Source organism: Oryza sativa, chromosome 9 (assembly GCF_034140825.1).
Source record: "Oryza sativa Japonica Group chromosome 9, ASM3414082v1".
NCBI classification, from domain to species: domain Eukaryota; kingdom Viridiplantae; phylum Streptophyta; class Magnoliopsida; order Poales; family Poaceae; genus Oryza; species Oryza sativa.
The window spans coordinates 16,166,470-16,189,792 of record NC_089043.1 but is presented as its reverse complement, the minus strand read 5'-3'; the positions used below and the strand labels follow the sequence as shown (position 1 = coordinate 16,189,792).

The following is a 23,323-nucleotide window of genomic DNA, read 5'->3' as shown; positions in this document are numbered from 1 at the left end:
TTCTTATGAAATGGACACACTTATAAAGATTACGGAGACATGTTAGGAAGAGCTTGAACCGATTGGAAAATTTTGACTCTATATATCTCTCATCCAATTTCCATGTTTTTTCTATGGTCTATATATTTAAAAGATTATTTCTATATTTTATAATCTTTTATTTTGTACTTACATTCCTGTTAACATTATGTATTCTTTTTTATTCCTCTCTTTTTTTAATCATGTGTTTCGAGGGAGTGTATCTATATAGTCTTTAACTTTATAGATAATCATGAAATATATAACCTCACCAAGAATATTTTATATTTCCTCCATTCTAAGATATAAATATTATGGGGTTGTTTGGTTCTTTATCCTACCAAATAATCTATAGTAGTACCAATTTTTTGGCATATTTTGGTACCAATATTTCAGTAGGTAGAGATGTATTAAATATATTAGTATTGATACTAAGTACCGGTCTAAACCACGTAGCTATTTGTCAACATTTATCTTTGATTGGTGGCATGCTGCCATGAGCCCATAATTGGAGAACGTGTGTATACAATGTTTAATTTGCTAATGGCTCTAGAGATGAGGAGTTATAGAGGTGGAGGTAGAGATGTCGCAAATATACACCTGTTGTGAAACAATGTTGATATGTTTTGTGTTGAACGGGTATCACACTACAAGAAAAGGCATTTTCCCCGACGTGGGGGTTTTATTTTCGTAGTCGGACATGATTCTGGGAACCAAATGACCGCCTAAAAAAAATATAAATCGGCATGAAGTTCGCTGTCCGCCTGTTTTCGCAGGCGGACCACTTAAGCGACGCCTGCGAAAATAGATTTTCGTAGGCGCACCTTACGTGGTCCGTCTGCAAAAATAGTACCTACCAAAAAAAAATCTAGTCATCCTCATCCTTATCCTCTCCACCACCATCTTTATCCTCTCCTCTCCACCACTCATTTCCCTCCCCCTCCTCTCTCTCTCCCCCCACACTTGGAAAAGTTGCCCTGCTCCCTCCTCTCCCACTCCCGCGAGCCGCCGCATCCCTCCTCGCCGCCGGCGGCCTCCCTCCTCGACGACGACGACCGCAACACCGCCGACGGCTCCCTCCGCTCCAGATCCACGCGCCGCCGGCTCCCTCCTCTCCCACGTCCGCGCCGCCAGCGCCCTCCACGACGACGTCCACGCGCCGCCGCATCCCTCCTCGCCGCCGGCGGCGTCGGCGGCCCCCCTCCTCGACGCCGCTGACGGCTCCCTCCGCTCTAGATCCGCGCGCCGTCGGCTCCCTCGTCTCCCACGTCCGCGCCGCCGGCGCCCTCCACGACGACGTCCGCGAGCCGCCGCATCCCTCCTCGCCGCCGGCGGCCCCCCTCCTCGACGACGACGACGCCCGCGACGCCGCCGATGGCTCCCTCCACTCTAGATCCGCGCGCCGCCAGCTCCCTCCTCTCCCACGTCCGCGCCGCCGGCGCCCTCCACGATGACGTCCGCGAGCCGCCTCATCCCTCCTCGCCGCCGGCGACCTCCCTCCTCGACGACGACGATGACCGCGATGCCGCCAACGGCTCCCTCCGCTCCAGATCCGCACGCCGCCGGCTCCCTCATCTGCCACGTCCGCGCCGCCGGCTCCCTCCACGACGACGTCCGCGCGCTGCCGCATCCCTCTGCTGCTGGCCACGACGAGCGACGACGCGCGCCGCCGGCTTCTCTCCTCGCCGCCTCCGCTGGCCGCTTCATCTCCTCGCCCCCTCCGCCGCCGCGACGACGACGATGATGGCGCCGACGGCAGCGGACGGAGGGGAGCCCTGGCCGGCGGCGCCCCGTGTTTTTTTTTTATTTTCCTGAGATGATTTTCGCAGGCGGGCCATGCGCCCGCTTGCGAAAATGGTCCATTTTCACAGTCGATATGGTAGCGGCGGTCCTCTCCCCCGACTGCGAAAATGGTTTTGGGCTGCCTGGAAAATTCTTTTTTCTAGTAGTGTCAATGCTAAGATATGCGAGATATATATCGAGGCTAATAACGTTTTGAGCTACAATATATCCATCGATCTAATGAACCTCTCCCGCCTATGATGATTTCAACGAGAGGAAAAGTCACTACTAGAAAAAGCATTTTTCTAAATATAGGGGTCTTTTTTTCGCAGACGGACATGACCCTTAGAACCAAATAACCGCCTACAAAAATATAAATCGGAGTGAAGTTTGCTGTACGCCTAATCGCAGGCAGACCACTAAAGCGGCGCCTGCGAAAATCTATTTTTGCAGGCGAACCTTATGTGGTCTGCCTGTAAAAATCGTACCTACCAAAAAAAAAACCCACCCTTATCTTCTCCTCCCACCCCTCCCACCACTCAACTCTCTCTCTCTCTCCCTCTCCCTCACTGACTCAGTCTCCTCTCCCTCACTGACTCTCCTCTCCTCTCCTCTCCAGCGGCGTGGCGGGAACGGAGGCGCGGCGGGGATGGCAGCGCTGCGGGGGCGGCGGCGCGGCGGGGACGGCGGCGCGGCATGGACGGCTACTGTGGCGGCGTGGCAGCGCGGCCGGCGGCGTCTCCCCTCCCTCCCTTCCTCACAGATCTGGCCGGAGGAGGGAGGGGGAGGCCAGCGGGGGCGACGGCGGCGGCTCCCCTCGCCCCCTCCCTCCTACATCTGGCCGGAGGAGGAAGGGGGAAAGCCGGTGGGGGCGACGGCGGCTACGATGCGCGCGGGGCGGCCGGCGGCGTCTCCCCTCCCTCCCTCCCTCGCAGATCTGGCCGAAGGAGAGAGGGGGGAGGCCGCCGGCAGCAACGATGGCGTGGAGCGGCGGCGGCGACGACGACGGCGGCGGTGGCGGTGACGACGGCGGCGGCGGCTCCCCTCCCCTCCCCTCTCAGATCCGGCCGGGGGAGGGTGGCGGCGGTGAGCCGCGTGCGGCGATTTTTTTTGTTCGTTTTTTTTTTTGCATTTTCGCAGGCGGGCCGTTGCCCCGACTGTGAAAATCGATGATTTTCGCAGTCGCTGTGGTGCAGGCGGACCTCCCTCCCGCCTGCGAAAATTAGTTTTGGCCGCCTGGGAAAATTGGTTTTCTAGTAGTGAGTAGTGGTGGGTTTATGTTAGAGATGACTTAGATTTAGTGGTGTATGGAAAAGTTTTCAAATCTATATATTGACGTATTGCAGTCCTAATGTCAGGAAGTAAGGTTATTGAAATTTACTTTGAATTCTATCTAGGCTCCAGAGCTATAGACTTCACAATTTCGTTCAAATTGAGCGAAATTTTTATAAGGACTGACTAGCTAACATTTGGAAAAAAAAAACTTACCAGATAGCTATAAGATTAGTGCAATACAATCCTAACCCTAACCCTGACCCTACACCTCCTATCCTCCCTTCTCACTCCTAGTGGCCATAGGATCAAGCGCTCGATGCCCTCCGCCGCTACCACCAACACGGGCCTTGCCTGGTGGAAAGCATTGACAGCGCTGGCAAGGCCCCCAGGCCAGCCTCCTCCCCCTCCCCCTCCCCCTCCCCCCTCACCTACCTTTCTCGCCTTCTCCTCAAGTTGAGGTGTCTTTGCTCCGTTGTTTTCCCCATCTCCAGCAGCTCCCCGCGATCGAATCCGCCATCACCTACTGTTGGCACCACGCCGTTCATCTGTATCCACCATCCACGGTTGACCATCACCTCCCACAGTTAATCAGCTATCCCTCCAAGCGCGATGATCCCCTCCTCTTTCTTACCCCTACCTAGTACCCTAAATCCTAACTGCGCTGCCTTCGTCAAGGTCACCGAGAGGAGGAGCTGGGTCACTAGAGTAGAATCACGAAACAAATATAAGGGCATGTTTGGTTTATTTCAACTCCTAGATTCACCTCAAATCAAGCTAGAGCCCACCAAATAGTCTAGCTCCAAAAAAGAAAAATGGAACGGAGCAGACTAGATCGCTCCACAAAATTGTACTAGCGGCGTGGAGCAGCATTCCCGTAGCTCCACAACTCCAACTTCAACTCAATTTCAGAAGTAACCCGAAACTGGAACCAAAATTACCCGCAAATGCATGTACCGCTTCCCCCACGAAGAGGAGCGCACGGTGCGGGCGAAAAAAGCGGTACATCGCACTACTACAAAATTGATTTTTTATGGCATCACCTTATTATTTTCTCTAGCGGTTATATGTGGAAACCGCCAGCGAAAATATAACAAGGGATGGGGGGTTACAAACCGCCAGTGAAAATAAATCTTCACTGGTGGCGAGTTAAAAGAGCCGCTAGCAAAAACATAGCTATTTTCGCTAGCGGACTACTTAAATAGCCGCCAGCAATTTTTGCTAGCAAATGTTTAGGAACGCCGCCTGAGAAAATAAATTCAACATATAAATACACCCACCTCAGCCTCCCTCCTCTCTCTCTCTCTCCGCCTTTCTCTGGAAAACAAGAATTTTCAGAATATACCACCGATTACGCACCGTTTTCAGGATAGGCCACTCAATTCGCACTACTTTTAGAATATGCCATTTGGATGCGAATTTTCTTCGTTCCGTGACACTCCCGTCCTTCCACCGTCACTTCTTACCGGCGCCAGCAATTCCGTGACGGAGAAGGAGGAGATGTCACCTCCGGCTCACCGGCCACCTCCTCCGTAGACACGCCCGTTCGCCCCACCGGCCATTGCCGGTGAGCCCCACCGTCGACGGCGGCGGCTTGTAGCCGAGAGGATCTGGTCGCCGAGGTCCTCCACGCGCCGCTCCCCGCACGCGCATCTGGAGCTCGCTGGCATGGGGGAGGAGGAGCTTGCCGTTGCATGAAGAAGCTCGCTGGTGTGGGGGAGGAGGAGCTCGCCGGTGTGTGAGAGGAGGAGCTCGCTGGTGTGGGGGAGGGGGAGCTTGCCGGTGTGTGGGAGGAGGAGCTCGCCGGTGTGTGGGAGGGGGAGCTCGCCGGTGTGGGGGAGGAGGAGCTCGCCGGCGTGGGTGGGGGAGTTCACCGCTGTGGGGGAGGAGGAGCTTGCCCGCGTGGGGAACAGGAGCTCGCCGATGTGGGGGAGGAGGAGCTCGCCAGCAGGGGTACAAGAGCTCGCCGGCGGTGCCCAGATGAGCGCTTGAAAATGGCGCAAGAGGAGGAACTGACGCCACGCGGCTTCGGGAGACGGAGTGTCACGAACTGAAGAAAATTTGCGTCCAAATGACATGTTCTGAAAGTAGTGCGAATTGAGTGGCCTATCCTGAAAACTATGCGTATTCGGTGGCATATTCTGAAAATTCTCCTCTCTCCCTACTCCTCTCTCTCCGGCCTTCCTCTACCACTGCCGGCTGCCGTGGCTTCCATCGCCGCCGCCGCATCCGTCCTAGGGAAAGCAAGGGCGAGGGGGATGGATCCGCTGCCGGCGGCACGCGGGGAGCGCGGGGCAGCCACTGCCCGCCGCAGGGTCTCGTCGTCACGGTCGTCGCCGCCGGGCCGCTGGGAGGACGGATCCGCCGCCGTCGAGCCGCGGGGAGCGCGGATCCAGCGCTGCCGGGCCGCGGGGTGGATGGATCCGCCACCGTTGACGCCGGGCAACGGGGTGGATGGATCCGCCGCCGTCGAGCCACGGAGAGCGCGGGATCCACCGCCGCCAGCACACGGGGAGAGCGGAGCCACCACCGGCCGTGGGGCCTCGTCGTTGGCTGCGTCGCGGATCTCGTTGTCACCGTCGGGCTGTGGGGAGCGCGGATCCGCCGCCCGGGCTGCGAGCGGTGGTGCTCGGTCGACGACGGCGACAACAGGTGGTAGCGGCTTAAAATTTATGTGGATTTGTGTTTGGATTTCTGTGAATTTCTATGGACTCGTGCAACGATCCGATCCGGTTAGTGTGTTTGGAGATGGGAACGGAAATTTGTGTGATTGTGAATGGAAATTTGTGACTGTAAATTGGTGATGTAAATTTATGTGGATTTGTGGATCGATGAGTGGATTTGGGATTAATTTGAACTGGCGTTGACGGAGGCGGACGGAGCGGTGTTGCTCCGTCATTTTTTTTAGCCTCGGCAAGTATTAACATTGGCAGCTGGTATAGTCTACCGCCTGTGAAAATTCATTTTCACTGGTGGCTAGCTTACAAAAACAGCTAGAGAAAATGGATTGGTGCTGGCGGTTGGCTACCGCCAGCGAAAACACTGTATTATCACTGGCCTTTACTCACTGGCGGTGGCGTTGGCCGTCAGCAAAAACTCATTTTGGCCGCCAGCAAAAATAGTTTTTCTAGTAGTGTCGGCAGCACAGCGGCTGTAGTGCAGGTTCCTTCCCCTCTCTTTCCCTCTTCTTTCTCTTCTCCCCTCATGTCTCTTCCCTCTCCTGTCCATGAGATTTTGACCACCGGTGGCTCTTGCTACAGACAAGGGTGACGGTGGAGGCGTGAGGAAGCAAGCCCCCATCCCTCCCCCCCTCCCCCAAGCCCCAAACGGTGTCCCCTCCTCAAACACCTAGAAATCCCCCAATTTTTTCTTTCAAAGGTGCATGATTTCTGTGGGATGGATTTATTTTTCGGGGTACATTGAATCACAGCAGGTGTTTTGTTCTCTATTTCTCTTTCAAGGTGAGATGATAATGTCTGTAGGTGGGTTGGGTTGTATGCTTGATTTATTACAAGTTGTTTCCACGGTTCTATGACATTATTTCAGATTGATGCATATACTTGTATTTAAGGAAAACATGATGTATCCAAGGATGTATTTTGTGATGACCTAGTCGTTCGTATTACAGGATAATGTATTTTGTGGTCCTGCTACCCGTTATTATTTCTAAACATTTTTATTATTACATATATGTCATGCAACAACTAAAATTTTATCAATTTTACTTTAATAGAAAAAATACCCATGTGTTGCAACGGGTAAAAATATTTTTTCAGTGATACAACAACTATTAAGAATTGAGCAATAAATTGCATGCCTCTCTTTGACTTAGCCCACAAGTGAAGCCACAGGCCCAGCTCGCACATACGGTGCGTAGCTCGCACATATGGCATCTTCAACCTACGAGAGACAATCACGTGCCCGTATGCCAGAGCCGATCCTCCCTATCAAATTGGGCTGAATCTTTCTCGATATTCCAAAATTGGCTGAGGGTGTTTGATCCGCTCGATCCCTTTTTATATTTTTTTTCTCAAAATCGGAGTAAATCCATAACACTCGGGATAAAAATGGTTAGGGGAAGTCACCGGTCGGCCATCATTGGCGAATTGAGATTAAATCTGAATAATTTAAAGTCCAATTGAAAGGGAAAACGCGAGGAAAATAATGAAAGATAAGTGTGGAATCGATTTTTTAATTAATTGAAGGAGAAAACATACGGTGATACAAACCGACGGGACAGCGGGACGGAAAAAATAATACGGCGGTAAAAAAACAACGAAAAAATGGCGATGAGAAAAACCGGAGGAAGGCTGATCGGGAAACCAGCGACAAAAAAATAATACGAGACAGAAAAAAAAACAAAAGTTTTATGTATTTTTTAATTAGTTATATATAGATATGAATTATAAAAAACCAACTAAAAATCGACTCAGAAACGGATGACGTACGAAGATCCTGATAAAAATATTTTCAATTTTTATAATAGTAGAGATTAAATTTTAACCTTCCATACTTATAGCGTTCAAATCATTAATAACAATAACAACTATTAATCCTACATCAAATAAATAGAAAAATAACAAGGGTAGCATTTTCCATCACCCTGGGCTAGCCAAACACTTTTAGGGCTCCTTTGGCAGCCCGGGATCCCACCGGGATCCCAGCCCATTCCCTGGGAGAAAGGCCCGCGGGGGAAATTGTCACGGGTTTTATTCCATGTCCATTTGGAAGCCCACGAGGCAGGGATTTCCCGGCCCAATCCGCTAGGAAACCCTAGGGAAAGGTCCCCGACCTCCGGAGGTCAGGAATTTTTCCTCTCTCGATCCGCCGCTGCTTCTCGCTCGCGCAACCGGAGTCGCTTCTCTCTCGCGCGAACAACAGCGGGCGCCGCCGCGCCTCCTTCTCCGGCGAGACGGCCACCGCCGGGACTCCTCCTCCGGCGAGAAGGGTAAGCCCTTCTCCTTATTCCCCTCCTCTCCTCCTCCTGGGTTTCCATTCTCCTCCTCCTCTAGGGTTTCCGCCTCCTCTAGTTAGCTCCCAATCTCGCTCTCCGGTCTCAGCGCTTGCATCGCAGGCACCGACGCGTGGGCGCGGCGGGTGGCACCACGGCAGCCGGTGCAACGACGACGAAGCGGCGAGCCGACAGCGCGGGCACACGGCTCCAAGCAGGCGGGGACAGGGGGGATCCAAGGCAGCGCGACTCACCAGCAGAGGAGGCGCTGAGGCGCAGATCCGCCTCCTCCTCCTCGCTGCGCGACGCCCGCCGGTGGTTGCCCGGCTAGGTTTGTGCGTGCCCTTGTAGCTGCTGCTTGATTCTTGGGGGTTCGTTCAGTACTTCAGTTTTCTTGGTGTATGTATGGCATGTTTCTTGATTTGGTTTGGGAGAGTTATAATCTGTTCTCCTATTCTTTCTAATACATTGTAGTATTGTACCCTGCAGTAGCATTTCATTTTGTTATGGAAGCGATTCAGAAGGGGATATGGGTGGGCGTGTGGTGCTCTTGTTTTAGATCATGAATGAGTTTTGGTAAGATGATGTTCTAATTTGATGGAGTAGGTTGTGCTCTGGTTTTTTCTGCAGTGTAATTATCATGCTTAGTGCAGTCTAAATATGTGAGATCAATGTGCCAGTCCCAAGAAATGAGGAATTATCACACATGCAGTGAGGATCATTCAACTAGTGAGGTATATGAGAAATTTTAGTCTGCAAACCAGTAACAGTTTTTTTCTAGTTAATTAGAGATGCAGTTCTTTTAGTTAGATGCTGTCAGCTCTGTTAACCTAGAGGTAGATCTCAGTACTGGTTGAGCTGCTAGCATCAAGTTTTTTGTTTTTTCTGGAGGTATTTTTTAGTCTGATCCATTCTTGTAGTCTCTGTCAGGGAACTGTAGAATTAGTGGTCAATTTAGCATGCATGTTGGGACTAAATAAATGGTAACAATCATATTTTTGATAGGAACTCATACTTACTACAAAATAAAGTCTTTTATGCTCTATACTTATACATTAGTCCAAACTTTAGTTTCATGTCATGTATCACCAGCAGAAAATGAGCAAGGTGGCATTGTGCATTCAAAAAACACAAGCTTTGGCAGCAACCTATATACAAAGACACGCACACACAGATGTTTCAATCTCCTCTCTCTCACTCGCTGCACAATACACTGGCCAAACAAAGTGACCTAGTAGTACTGATTAATTAAAACAACAACTACTACTACTACTTTTTTTCCTTATCATGTCCATAATGATAATTCATAATTGTGCTCTTGCATTCTTCCTCTTGCCAGGATTCAATTTGAATTGCATGCTCAACTTACTTTCAAATATGGACTTGAAATAGAGTATTGTTGGAAAACTATCAATACAAAAACATGGACTTCAAATGCGTTTGATTTAAAAATAATGGTGTGTATCTGCATGTAGGGTGTTTGATACCAAGAGTTTGTTTACGCTGATGTAGCTGACAATTGCAATATGTTGGTTGATGTGCATGCATTTTTTTACCTAAGCTAGTATCAATGGCCGTCCTTCAAATTTGATTGCTGAAGTATCACTATTTTATATTTATTACTTAAATTTCAGATTATCTTTTTCATCCTGGCAGATTTATTAGAATATATGAAGATTTGTTGAAGAGATGATGAAGAAGATAGAAGAGATAAAGATTTAAATGGACCCATGTCTCATTCTTGATCAAGACATTTGTGGATATAAATATGATGTACAGTTCTATATTTGTGGATGCAAGGATGATTCCAAAGATTTTAAATTTTGTATGATATGGATGATTCTAAAGTTTAACTTATGTCATGTCACGAAGTTGGTTTCCACATAAACTCACCTATATTTCTTTGTATTTTTCTGAATTTCTAATACTTGTTGATTTTTTATGTTTTTATATTTTTTTCTGGAATTTTTGTAGGTTGTTTCCTATTTATATGGATTTTCTATATTCTTTCTATTTTTCTTGAAATTTCTATAATATTTCTAGAGACATATTTTGTTGTTCAAACACTGTTTAGCAGTTTGCCTGTCTAAATCCCCCTTCCCCCATCAACCCCCTCACCCTACTCCCAAATGGTATCAGGGAAAATTCCCCTAACAGGAGTGATTCCCCTGGAGGTGGAAGGGGATCGGTTAGTGCAGGGGAAAATCTCTGTACGGGACTTTTTCCCGGGGGTTTCCTCCCCCTGCATCCAAAGGAGCCCTTAGGGATAAAGCTAGCTCCCACTAGAGCTAGTGTTTGAGGGGAATTAACTATTTGCCACTTATCCAAATGGTATTTTTAGATTTGCCTTTTTTTTTTGCCCTTTTAAGGTGATGGCTTCTTAACAATTTTACCACTTTTGTTTACGTGGCGTGCCAACGTGGCTTGCAACCTTAAAAAGCAGAGCGGGACCCACAAATCAGCCTCTCCCCTAGCTTTATCTTCCTTCTCGTTCATCCTCCAGCTTGCCGACAGGGAGGAGCTCGCTCCCAATCCGGCATCCCTCCCTGCCTCCCTCCGAGCCCAGCACCGGCGAGCTCCCTACCCCCCTCCAAGCCTGGTGCCAACAAGCTCCCTTCCTCCCTCCAAGCCTGGCTCCGGCGCGTCGGACCAGTTGTGCAAGTCTACGAAGATCGGGACCGTCGGGTTCGTGGCTCATCGCGCGGCGGCCCTTGGGGCATGCTGCCATGAGGTTGCAGAGCGCGGCGAGCACGTGGTCCACCGCCATAGGCGATGGAGAGGTTCGACGGCGACAAGCGACGGCGCTGGCCCGATGGATAGCAGGTGTGACGCGCCCGCTGGCGCGATGGAGAGGTTCAGGAGCGTGCGCAGCGGCGCAGGGCGTCGTGCCGCGCTTGCTCCGTCGGCACGGCCTCGCCCACCGGAGCTACGCACGGGTGGCCCTCCCCTTAGCGGCATATCTCCTCGGTGGCGGGCGTGTGGAGGTGGGCGGCCGTCCTCTCAGCGGCGGTGCCGGAGCTCGGGGACACCGGGCATGGAGCGGGCTTGTCCCCATTGGCAAGCTGGAGGATGAGTGAGGAGGAAGATGAAGTGAAGGGGAGAGACTGGCTTGTGGGTCCCACTCTGCTTTTTAGGTTACAAGTCACGTTGGCACGCCACGTAGGTAAAAATGGCAAATTGTTAAGAACTCATCATCTTATAAGGGCAAGAAAATAAGAGCAAATTTAAGAGGGGTATTTGGATAAATGGCAAATGCAATAGTGACAAATAGTTAAATTCCCAAGAGTTTGAAGCTAGAATTTGAGTTCGAGCCCTTCCAAACATGCTACTCCTTCCATCCCAAAATAAGTGCAGTTTTAGCACTGTTCATGTTCAACATTTGACCGTTCGTCTTATTTGAAAAACAATTATGATTAGTATTTTTATTATTGTTAGATGATAATACATGAATAGTACTTTATGTGACTAATATTTTTAATTTTTTATAAATTTTTTAAATAAGACAGATGGTCAAAACGCTGGAGACGAATATCTATAGCTGCACTTATTTTGGGACTGGAGATAGTAGGAGCTATCTGAAGGAGACTACGTCGAGACAGAGACAAAACGATTACGTAAAGCTTGATTTCCGCCTTCAGGGGTTTCTGAACGAGAGAGAGACAGACGGCGGCGGGCGGCGGCGGCGGCGGCGAGGGAGCCGAAGCCTGAGAGGATGGTGTTTGGCCGGAGCAAGTCGTCCTCGTCGACGGCGTCTCCTCCCCCTGCTGCGGCGGCTTCCTCGGCGGCCGCGGCGGCGTGCTCGGAGCTGCGTGCGGCGTACCACGAGTGCTTCAACCGCTGGTACGCGGAGAAGTTCGCCAAGGGGCAATGGCACAAGGACGACTGCGTCGGCGAGTGGCACAAGTACCGCGCCTGCCTCGAGGTCACTCCCTTCTCGCCGCCTCCGAATTCGATCACAGCATCACTGATTTATTACCGATCCCCTCAATTTGTTGCAAAGACGACTGCCCTAGGGATTGCTCTTGTGTTTTCGCAGTTTAGGATGGGGTTTCATTTAAGTAGGTTTTTAGTTTATATGGCAAGAAATCGAGTTGTTTTCTAGTGTGTTGGTTGCTAGATCAAGTTGATAAAGTGGCTTATGTAATGGTGATGGCTAAAGCCTAAAGGGGATTCTTCTTTGAAGAATCATCTGATTTGGAGCTCCTAGTTAGACCTCTGTCTGTTTGTTGGTCATGATTCAGGCTAGGCGGCGCATGCGCTGCGCTGGCCTGTTGAATTCCTCCGTTACAAATGTGTGAGATTAGTGCTGCTTGATTCGCTGGTGCTGATTGTTCATTTTTTTCGCACTTGAAGTATGGAAACACACACGGATCTTTAGGGATTTAGTCCAAATCGACTATGCAACTGTTTGGGTGAGAAGTGGGGCTCTTTGACATTCAGACATTCAGAGTGGAGTTGTACTATATGGCAGCATAGTGGCTGCAATAGAGTTTTGAGGGAATCGCCTTTCCGTCACTTGACAGCCCTTTTGTAGATTGTCTATACTGTCTCTTTGTTATTTGATCTCATAAATCTTGATGAAATTCATCAGGTCAATCTTTGGGCTGGCCTGTCTTAAGAAAAAAATTTTGTGCTGCTGTGTGCAATTAGAAATTCAGAAACCTTTCTGAAACTAGCAATACAGGCATCTATTTTCCATTCTTGAACAGAAGTTACACAACGGTGTAGTTGTCCTTGCATTTGGTTTATTGGTTTATGGAAAACAGTTGGGGAAGAATATTCTGGTATTGTTGTATTGCTAACTGGCATCTGAATGCTTTCCAAACCATTTTCCTACATGGTGAATTCGCACCATTGTATCAGCTTCTAGCCAATTGTAGTTAGTGTATTGCTGACTGAGAATTTGCACTAGGGCTAGCCCAGTGTGTTGGAGGTTGGCAACCCAGCCTGAAGATAGCCCATTTGTAGCAAAATTCAATGTTCTTGATGAGTTTTGTTTCTTATAGTACTAAGTTATCAGAATAACGTGAATATTCATGTTTTGGGGATTGAGCGCATCAATTTTCTGAAATCTGACAAAAGAGTGATCATGTTGTGGTATTCATCATAACATATTTGTCTGAGTATTTCCCAGGATTTCTTCAATTTAACATAAATCATGCCTCCCATCACCATTGTTTCACTTGTGACAGGCCTCTGGGTAAATTATGTTCCTCCTATGAATATGATGCTTGTTTTTCGCTAAACGAATCTATGGATGTTCCATGTTTTTATTACTTGCAGGAACATCTGGAAGACAAGAATCTCAGGCAAATCCTATTGGAATCAGAAACATCTGCCTACTATGCCCAGTTTGATGCTGATTCTTCTTCTCGAAAAGGTGGCACCTCGACGAAGTGACAACCTAGGGCTAACCACATATGATCAAGTTTCGCTTGACTCAACCTGGATTAGGAGACCCTCATAGATGAACGAAAAAGGTGTTTGTATTTTACATATTAGATGCATGTTCATGCTGTTGCATCGCGCTGCAGTTCAGCAGCTGAGATGTAAGCTTTTCCAAGATCATATTGAACTCAAACCTACAACTTTGATGTACCCTGAAATTTGCAGCAGTTTCTCTTCCTGAATCTGGGAGAACAGCTTCAGCTATATGTAAACTTAAAAAATATTCTCCAACCCACCAATTTTGTGCTGCATCGATGCAAATTTTCAATACCTCCTATATGCCATCTTCCAAAGTCCTTTGAGCATAGTTCTGGTAGCGTGACAGTGACTTGCAGTCTTGGAGGCTCTTGTGTTGTCCGAATCAGATGCCTTGACTTTGTTGTCTATTATGATGGATTCATTCAACAAAGCTTATTGTTTGTCACATAGGCCTGATCCTCTCTGATGTGGTGGCAAACAAGCAGTGAAAGCTACCAGTCTACCACTCACTCAGGGAAGCTTCGTAGCAAAGCAAAGCATCAGCCTTCACCTTGTCCAGAGCCCAGAGAAAAGGGATCCCCTTCAAGCTGCTGTTCTTCATGGCCAAGAAAGGCAAGAACAACTCTACCAGAAGAGCCTCTGCTTCTTCTTCTTCTTCCTCTGCCGCAGCCGATGGCGATGGATCGCCATGGCTGCGGCTGACGGCCTTCGCCGTGCTCACCCTCCACTCGGCTTTCTCTGCATATCTGGCTAGAGATGACGCGAGGCTGGTCGCCCTCGTCGTCGTCGGCTACCTCCTGATGCTGGTGCTGCTGTTCTATGGCCTGGCCGTGCCTGTCCAACAGAAGAGAGACTAAGGTGAGGCTTCAGCAATCAGTCCTCAAGCATGAACCTGCCTTGTTTTTTTTTCCTTTTTGCTGGTTTGGTTTTCTTGCATGGTTTGATCTTGGTATTGAACTATGGATGTTATGTACAACCCTGTACATGCTGATCAAATGTGTATCTGTATGTTTAATTATTGATGTTACCAAAGAATCACATGTATAATATAAGTAATTCGAAAGAGCCACACACTATGGAGTTCAGTGTACACTTGCACAACTGCACTGAGCTGTTAGAGTTATTGTACATATACTGATCTAGATCAATGCTTTTATTTGAATACTTGTACCATTTGCAACTTTGATCAGGATTGTCTGCTCGAGTTTGTACTTTAGCGGTTGCATATATTGGAGGCGTGTGATTGATCAGAAATGTCTAGTTTTGTATACAAATACAAGCACTTGAACAAGAAAATCCTTTGAAGTTCACGTCAGGGAAAAAAAAAAGCAATCTTCTTCACATCAAACAAAAACTCCCTGGAAACAGTGTAAAAGACAATAGCATGAAAGTCGGGGATATGCTTCTGACCATCATCACACCGGCAGTAAAAAATATCAGAAATTTTGTGTTGTAGATTTTCTTAGTATATGACAATGAAGTTTTTTTTTTTTGAACGAACCATTCAGATGCTACATTGATTATTATTTTAAAAATATTCCCACCAGATCCTAAAAAATATGAAAATTCAATTAAACAAACCAATGATTTTTAAAAATAATCTCTGAAATCTCAATTCAAATCACCGTCCCCATGTTTTAAGCCTCTTGCAAGCAAATATGTAGTTCTTCATACTGTAAAAACTTTGCGATCGAACTAATAATAGTTGGAAATGGGATGCGTTAGGATTTTAAACCAAAATACAGTACATCGCAGCAAATCATCATAAGTTAAATCAGATGCCTGAGATGATTTGGCGCAAGCTCGTCCCATTCAAAAGACTTGGGCTGTGTTTAGATCCAAAGTTTGGATCCAAACTTCAGTCCTTTTCCATCACATCAACTTGTCATACACACACAACTTTTCAGTCACATCATTTTCAATTTTAACCAAAATCCAAACTTTGGATCCAACTAAACACAGCCTTGGTAACTTCAACAATACTGTCCCTAGAATAAAATAAAATGATATGACACTAGAACAGAGAATAGCTTAGTACTAACTACCCGGCTCTTAGGATAAATCGTATTGACTATACATGTTTTTCTTACTTTTCCAACAAGTGCTGACCTAATCCCAACAGCAAACTCACTTTCAGGCTTTCAGCTATTCCCAAATAAATTTTCTGAATAAAGTCATAGACATGACAAGATAACGTTCACAGATCACCACAAATAAACTTTCATTTCAACCAAAAAGAATGCATAAATCCCATTTGTATATGTTACCATGAAAGAGAACATAATGATAGTACTGGTAACAGATACTATGATTTTGTATGAACTGACATGCCTCTTCTCTTCAGTGGGCAATGTCAGTCAGGCTGCAATGGTCAACACAGAGAATCAATGATTTGTGGTCAATCACAAACAAAGAGAATAATCCAAGAACCAAATCCTAAATCCTGCAGCTAAAACTGAACTTACTAGTTATTACAGGTGTAATTAAGTTTCCAAAGGGCCTTGCTGGGACAATCATCTCATCACAGATCATCTGTAAATCAGAACATCCTCCTTGGTTGAATAGAGCTGCATTAGACATGTTTTCCTTTCCCACAAAAATGTTCTGTCAAGCAAGCACTATGAACAGAAACAAACTAGTCTGTCAGGAAGGATCAGGATCATGCAGCAAAAGACCAAAAGTAGTTATTCCGGTGAAACAGTTGCTTCGGCTATTCAGAACATTTGCATAAGATGAACATTAGCGATGTAAGATACAATGTGTCTCTCAACTTACAAAAACGATATACGAGAGGTTTTATGACAGTAATAATGCCCAATTTTAACTATTATAGCGAGTTGACTGTAGTCAACCCAGCCGAGTCAACGTAGAACTCACGCAGGATCCACACTTTGGCAGCCAACCTTTCTTCTTCCTCTTTTCCCCTCCTCCATCTCTCTAGGCCGGGAGGCAGGCGGCATGCCTAATTTAGATGGGTCTAATTTGGGCCGCTACCATTGGTAGAGTCCAAAAATATAGGTGGGCCGGATTTAGTAGTCGCGAAGTAAATTTTAGCGGGCCTACATGGACTAGGCTTGGCTAGCTATCTGTCTGATAGATTAGATATTTTGCTAGGTGGGTGCTGACGTGTTCACCTTTCTCTCAACCACACGATATCTCATAGTCTTTTACTCCGAAAGTTGGAGGTTACACGTGTGCTACAAAAAAGTTTCGAGTCACCTGTATGCCATGACACAAATTTTCGTTTACCTATGTGTCATTCCATCCACCTTCTGTTAGAGAATGAGCTCTGATATATGAGACCCACATATGAAAATGACCAAATTACCCTTGAAGCATTTTCATCTCTACTACTCCTCTCCCGTGCAATGCCCTAGCCTAGCCGCCGCCTCTCCTCGCCGGCACGCCACCGCCTCTCTAGCCGCCGCCGCCGCCGGTCGTCGCCGGCACGCCGCCGGTCGCAGCCGCCGCCGATTTCTCTTCCAAATGTTCCAAATAGAGCAAGGGCAAAATAGATCTTTCAAACCTCCGTTAGTCTCCGTTAGTGTTATTCCATCCAAAGTGGCGCACAGGTAAACGAAAGTTTATGTAATGGCATACAGATGACTCGAAACTTTTTTGTGGCACACGCGTAACCTTCAATTTTATTAATGGCGTAGGGGTAAAAGACTCACGATCTCAAATTCCCAATCGAACGGCGGACACGAAACCAACGATCCAGTTTACCCTCGCCGTCGCCGCCGCCGCCGCCGCCGGAGATTCCGCCGGCGTTCACGCGTGGAAGCTGCGGACCTGCTCCTCCGCCCCCATCCGATCTCCCTGGAGCGACCGCCACCTCCAGAGTCCAGAAGCTCAGCTTCGCCGCCCGAGCTCGATCGCCGTCGCGCAGCGTCGCAGCTCGAGTGCCCCCCCCCCCCCCCCCCCCCCGCCTCCGCTTCGTCGGCGGCGAGGGGCGACGAGCTACCGGATGCATTACCAGAATCAGCAGCCAATCGAGCTCGCCGTCGCCCGCCCACATCCACACCAGAATCTGCAGCCAGCCATGTATCAGAGGTAGTATTATCTTACCTGCAATCCTGCATTATATTTTTGTATGGTTTTCCCGCACGATTTGATCTTTGGTACTCCCTCCGTTTCACAGTGTAAGTCATTCTAGCATTTTCCACATTCATATTGATGTTAAAAGATCTATCCATCTAGATTTATTAACATCAATATAAATATAGGAAATGTTAGAATGACTTACATCGTGAAACGGAGGAAGTATATGTGTAGTAACAATCAGTCTGTATGCTCATAAAATGGTGTGTTTATATATATTTATTTATTTTAAGAATCAAATGTATAAGCGATTCGAAAGAAGCTAACAAACTATGAGGTTCAATATATACTTGCACAACTGCACTAACTGAATAATTAACAATTTATTGTACATATAGCCTTTGTACTCTTCGCAACTTTTATCTTCGTCGCCTTCTTGGATTTATGCTTCAGCGGCTGCGTATGTAGGAGGTGTTTGATTGATCGGAAACATAATTGGTATGCAAGCACTTGAACAAGACAATCCTTTGAAGTTCATGGCAGGAAAAAAAAAAGCAAATCTTCTTCACAACAAAACAAAAACTCCCTGCAAAAAATTGTGCACAAGACGTCAGGACCTTCAGTGGAAAGGATATACTTTTGAAAATCGTCATACTTGTAGTAACTAGTAAGTATAAAAAAAATGCTTGTTCTGAATACCAAAAATATCAGAAATTTTATGTTCTTTGAGATGATTTTTTTCCTGAACTAACCGTTCAGATGCTGCATTGATTAATAACCTTAAAACTTCTGCGTCCGTGTTTCAAAAAATATGAAAATTTTCAACTGAATAAACCATGGGATATAAACAAGTGTTTGTTTGAGAAGTAGATTACTGTCAAATGGATAAGAAAGAACTAGAAAAGTAATCTATGAATATGTGATGACTTACTAGTTACAATTCAAATCACTGTTCCCATATTTTCAGCCTCTTGCAAGCAAATATGTTGTTCTTGATACTGCAGTAACTTTGCAAACTGAAAATAATTGGAAATGGGATGCATTAGCATTTAAAAAAAAAGAAATATAGCAGTAATCCATCATGAGTTAGACCAATAATACCTGAGATGCTTTGAGGTCAAGCTCATCCCATTCAAAGGATGGATTTGTACCTTCAACAATTCCGGCACCAGCATAAACTAAAGTGCTATGACCCTAGAACAAACAACAGCTTGGTAACTAATTGGCCCTTAGGATATGGTAACAACATGGACATATTTGACAAAAAAACATCACATCCCAATTATATGATCAATCGTACTGACTACATTTTTTTCTTACTTTTCCTAGTAGTGCTGATCTAATCCCAACAGCGAACTCACTTTCAGCTCCTCCAAACCAACCAACAGGTCCAGCATACATTCCACGGTCAAAAATTTCTGATGGACATAACAATAGAACATTCACTGATCACCATAAATAAACCTTACTTTCATCAAAAAATCTTTTATCGTCAATTTTATTTGTAATTATGAAAATAACAATATAGTTGCAATAGATTATAGAGGCACATACCATAATCTTGTATGAATTGGCGTGCCTCTTCAGTGGGCAGACCACAAACGGCTGGGCTCGGATGAAGAGTATTTAGGATGTCAAACTGCAATGGCCAGGCCAACACAAAGAATCAGATCGGGTGTGGTCATTTTTTTGACAATATGGTAAATTAAAATCCAAAATTCTTCTTGCAAGTAAACCCCCAAAAATTCTGAAAATTCCAATATAAAAGACTGAAGAAAGCCCTGAATCATAGACTACCTCATCGTCTTCATTCCTCATTCTTGCAGCTAACTGAGCTGACAGGTGTTGTACTCTTGGAAGTTTCCGAAGGGCCTTGCTGGGATGGACAACCACATCATCGCAGATCATCTGTAAAATATAATAAATTCCTTGGTTGAATAAAACTGCACTGGCCATGTTTTCCCCCAATAATATTCTTGCAACTAGGAACAAAACAAACTATGTCAGTATCATACTAAAAAAAATCAGTCAGTGTAAAACTCAACTTGCCTCCAGCTTCTTCTTTATGCTGTCCCGTACTATAGTAAATTCATTATCCTCTTTGCTACTGCAAGAAAGTTTTATATTAGGACCTCCTTTTATTTTCTTCACGGACGGTGTTGATATCGCCTTAAATCATCTGGAGATAGGTTCATTATATGTTTATGAATCGAAGAAGGGAAAGGTACCTTAGTAGCAAATCTTGACCAATTTGAAAGTCATCAGCCCTTGTTTTCCCCCTTGCTCGTGTACCAGCTAAAGCCTCGCTGGAAATGTTTAAGTATTTCCGATGAAATAATTGCTCTGGCTATTCAGAATATTTGCATAAAATGAACATTAGTTAGAACTTAGGTCATTGTTATTTAACATGAGAAGGCCAAAATAAGAAAAAACATCCAAGTTCATGTAAATATAGTAAGAGATATTCTAATAAATCATTTGGAGTAAAATCGATACAAGAGATCACACAGAAGATGTGATGAAGGAATTTGTTTTTCAGAATAGAATTGACATACACTATTTCCAACAAATGCAGGAGCATCAGGTGGCTGTATACAGAACTGATAAGCATTTTGGCCCTCAACCTGTATATTCAGTGTCAGAAAGATCTAATTGTTTTAACAGCAATACAAGAGATGCAATATACCTTTAAACATGCCAACAGTTCAACAGGGTCAATGCAAGTATCAGTAATATATCTGCTACACCTTGCCAGTACGACCTGCAGAAAATATCGATGCAAGCTTATTTCAAAATAATGATCACAACATGACTTGTCTAGATTTTTTTTTCTTTTGGGGAATAAACTTGTCTAGATTTTTTCTTTAGCAAACAGTAAATGAAATGAATAATTTACCTTTACTAATTCTCTTTGCTTCCCTTTAATCATCTGGAGAGCTTTAGTAACGGCAAGATCCCAGGATGCCTTTGTGGGGACATGATTAAGATTTAGTATGGTTGTTTGCAGGGTGGAATTGTTCACTTTAATTGGACTGGATGATATCTGCAGAAAGCACAACAAGGTTACTATCTTCCACAGTTCCACATGACTGACAGAATTGGAAGAAAGAGAAATGCATACCTTCTGCAAAGTTGATTGGAGCTCCTTCACAGCATTTTGCCATGTCCAAGAAAGTGAATCATCCCATGCAATCGTCGTTGCGAGAACCGAGCTCTCTTCAAGCTCATTGTACTCAACCTACACCAAGTATCAGAAACACTTCAAAGGAGTCAGTATCACATTCCATCTATTCCAATCCATAACTGGGGTGATCCTGGTAATTAAGTAAGGACTTACTTGAGGAACAATGAAGTAAAATGATCCAAATTCCTCCCATTCAACTGAATGATCGCTCGTGGCATCGAAGCGGATAGCACCATAAGCACGAATCAGTGGGCAATCCCTTGGAAGAAATCTTTATGGACATAAATCAAGTCATTGGGTCAGCACCAGCATGAACCTCATTGGAATAAAAAAAAATAAAAGCAATCATGAAGCAACAATCAAGAAATTCAAAGATAATAAAGGATCATGTGAATAGTTCACCATCACCAACAACACAGTAGGAGACCATGTGAAGTGTTCACTGACACAGTATGGGCCAAGACCAGCATGAAGCTCATTGAAATAAATAAATAAATAAATTTATAAAAACAATCAAGGAATTCAAAGATAATTCAAGATCATATAAAGAATTCACTAACACAGTGCAAGATCATGTGGTTTTTTTTTCTCTTGAACACACGCAAAAGTTTTGTGCTTCATGATAAAGGAGCACCAGAGAAAAGTGTCTTAAACCAATACACAAAGCACTTCCAAGTGAGCATTTATCCCTTCTATTTATTTTTCAGGAAGAAATCGCCGTAAATTTCTTATTAATCCAACTGAAATTTATCAAAAAAATTACTAGCAACTAGCTGTTCATTTACTTCTTAAATTTGCTACGCATGGTTAGTTTCTACTATTGTAATCTCTCTATTTTTTTAAAAAAAGTTAATAACATCATATACTACCCCATCCTAAAATATAAGTATTTTTATTTTTTGAATAGTGTAAATCAAACATTTTTAACTTTGACTCTTAATAGCAAAAGAATAAAAAGAAATATGTTCAAAATCAATAAACGGAGTATGGTGAGAAACGTCCAGGGTCTACAGCTAACTCTATAGAGTGGTGAGTTAGACAACCTAAGTTTGAAGCTTCACCCCTTCTAATAATTTGATATTAGGTCATTTCCTAATATTCATGTCTTTTTAGTAGGAACATATCCTATGCATACAAACTTTTTGTGCACACTCCGTGCACAATAACTAGCAAATGTCACGAAAAATTCTATAAAAAATTGTACACATACTTCAAACAGTATTACATCTATATGTAAAATTTTATCTTCAAATTTATTATATTTTAGCCGTAATAAAAAATATAAAATTCTGACAGATTTTTACCCTTAAAACTGTCAGATTTTTCATCTTTTGTTACTGCTAAAATTTAATGAATTTGAATACGAAACTTTGCATATATGTGTAATACTAATAGGAGTAAATGTCTAATTTTTTGTAGAACTTTTCGTGAAATTTGCTAGTTAGTGAGCACGAGAAGCTTATGTGCGTAGGATATGTTTTTAGTATAGTCAAAGTTCAAAATCAACATTTATCATCATGTATTAAAAAATGTAGTAGTAGATGGCACCATCGATTACCTCTTGATGGCGCGCCAGTCGCGGAGGGAGAACGGCTCGGTCCCGCGGAAGAACACGGCGGACCCGACGCCGGCGACGCTCACCGGCCGCTGCCGCTGCTCCCCTCCGACGCCGCCTGCTCCGTTGCCGTTGCCGTTGCCGGCGGAGGCGATGGCGAGGGCCGGGCACTCGGGCAAGGGAGCGGCGGCACGCGCGGAGAAGAAGCAGCGCGCGCGCAGGTCGCCCTGCGCGTGCAGCCACTCCACGGCGTCCCCTCGCTGCCGGACGGGCACCTCGATGCGGATGATGCCGGAGGGCGACGCCGGCGGGTCGGCGGCCTCCAGCGCCGCCACCGCCTCCCTGAGCTGCCCCACGGCGTCCCCCGCCGCGCCCGCCGCCGGCAACGCCCGCGTCTCCCGCACCGCCACCGCCCCCGCCCCCGCCACCGCCGCGCCGCACCCATTCATCGACAGCGAGCACGACGGCCGCTGCACCCATCTTCCCACCTATACCAAGCAAAAGCCAAGAAATGCGTCACCGATCAGCTCCCGGAGGAAGCAGAAGCGAAAAGAAACCGTGGGAGAGAGAGAGAGAGTACGTACGAGTCTCGCCGACGGGAGCGGGCGGCGGCCGGAGGAGCGCAGGGACGGCGACGAAGACGACGGCGACAGCGTCCGCGGTGGCGGCGGCGGCGCCATTGGCTGGTTTGCGAGGTCACTGAGCGGTGTGAGGCGTGAGGAGGAAGAAGAGGGTGAGTGAGAGTGAGGTGAGGGGTGCCCCACGCGCGCGCGGAGGGGAGTTCGCGTCGCGAGGGAAAGCGCGAAGAGATAAGAGGAGATTCTCTCTATTTCTCAGGGGGATAAGTGGCACAACCGTAATTTTCCACGCCCCTAGCTGCCAGCCTGCCACGTGGCAGATTCCTACAGGTCAGCACTGTGGTCATTTACCTTTCACCTTAAAGGCCTGTTTGGAGGAGCTTCTAGCTGCTGCAGCTTTTCCCAGAATAAAAACCTAGGAAACCTAATTTTTGTAGATTCTGGTTCTTAGAAAGCGGCTACCAACCAGCTGCATCTCAGAATCTTAAACTCCCCTAAACATGTCATCTAGTTTC

The 23,323-nt window shown here is 46.2% G+C and overlaps 2 protein-coding genes and 1 long non-coding RNA gene across 4 annotated transcripts; 2 read left to right on the top strand and 1 right to left on the bottom strand.

Annotated features, from left to right (window-relative positions):
• The first annotated feature begins 11,669 nt into the window (after nucleotides 1–11,669).
• On the top strand, nucleotides 11,670–14,639 carry LOC4346853 (uncharacterized protein At4g33100). Its single transcript, XM_015756377.3, has 2 exons — nucleotides 11,670–11,945; nucleotides 13,307–14,639. Exons 1-2 carry the CDS (start codon nucleotides 11,736–11,738, stop codon nucleotides 13,421–13,423), a joined length of 327 nt encoding a protein of 108 aa, XP_015611863.1. The 5' UTR covers nucleotides 11,670–11,735; the 3' UTR covers nucleotides 13,424–14,639.
• Nucleotides 14,640–17,122: 2,483 nt separating this feature from the next.
• On the top strand, nucleotides 17,123–20,867 carry LOC136351766 (uncharacterized). Its single transcript, XR_010734903.1, has 2 exons — nucleotides 17,123–17,503; nucleotides 20,499–20,867. It is a non-coding gene; the product is annotated as an uncharacterized lncRNA (long non-coding RNA).
• LOC9268489 (isochorismate synthase 1, chloroplastic) lies at nucleotides 17,743–22,994 on the bottom strand. Of its 2 annotated transcripts, none has more exons than NR_175405.1 (15): nucleotides 22,815–22,994; nucleotides 22,234–22,718; nucleotides 20,829–20,946; nucleotides 20,613–20,729; nucleotides 20,388–20,534; nucleotides 20,178–20,252; nucleotides 20,047–20,115; nucleotides 19,720–19,834; nucleotides 19,541–19,598; nucleotides 19,289–19,399; nucleotides 19,046–19,130; nucleotides 18,812–18,909; nucleotides 18,593–18,685; nucleotides 18,423–18,507; nucleotides 17,743–18,077 (listed from the first exon to the last, which is right to left on the bottom strand). NR_175405.1 is itself a non-coding variant. In NM_001403748.1 (15 exons), exons 1-14 carry the CDS (start codon nucleotides 22,908–22,910, stop codon nucleotides 18,433–18,435), a joined length of 1,746 nt encoding a protein of 581 aa, NP_001390677.1. In that variant the 5' UTR covers nucleotides 22,911–22,994; the 3' UTR covers nucleotides 17,743–18,077; nucleotides 18,423–18,432. The 2 variants fall into 2 exon arrangements, 1 of the variants encoding a protein (NP_001390677.1); NM_001403748.1 differs by having other exon boundaries at nucleotides 19,720–19,838.
• Nucleotides 22,995–23,323: the final 329 nt, after the last annotated feature.

What these genes read in the sequence shown, in the direction of transcription:
- LOC9268489 (NM_001403748.1), bottom strand. Translation starts at nt 22,910, where the DNA reads ATGGCGCCGCCGCCGCCACCGCGGACGCTGTCGCCGTCGTCTTCGTCG. An exon ending in GACTGGCGCGCCATCAAGAG is followed by an intron (nt 20,947 to 22,233) that starts GTAATCGATGGT and finishes ATGTCCATAAAG; the next exon opens with ATTTCTTCCAAGGGATTGCC. An exon ending in CTGCATTTGTTGGAAATAGT is followed by an intron (nt 19,839 to 20,046) that starts GTATGTCAATTC and finishes TATTCTGAATAG; the next exon opens with CCAGAGCAATTATTTCATCG.
- LOC4346853 (XM_015756377.3), top strand. Translation starts at nt 11,736, where the DNA reads ATGGTGTTTGGCCGGAGCAAGTCGTCCTCGTCGACGGCGTCTCCTCCC. An exon ending in AGTACCGCGCCTGCCTCGAG is followed by an intron (nt 11,946 to 13,306) that starts GTCACTCCCTTC and finishes TATTACTTGCAG; the next exon opens with GAACATCTGGAAGACAAGAA.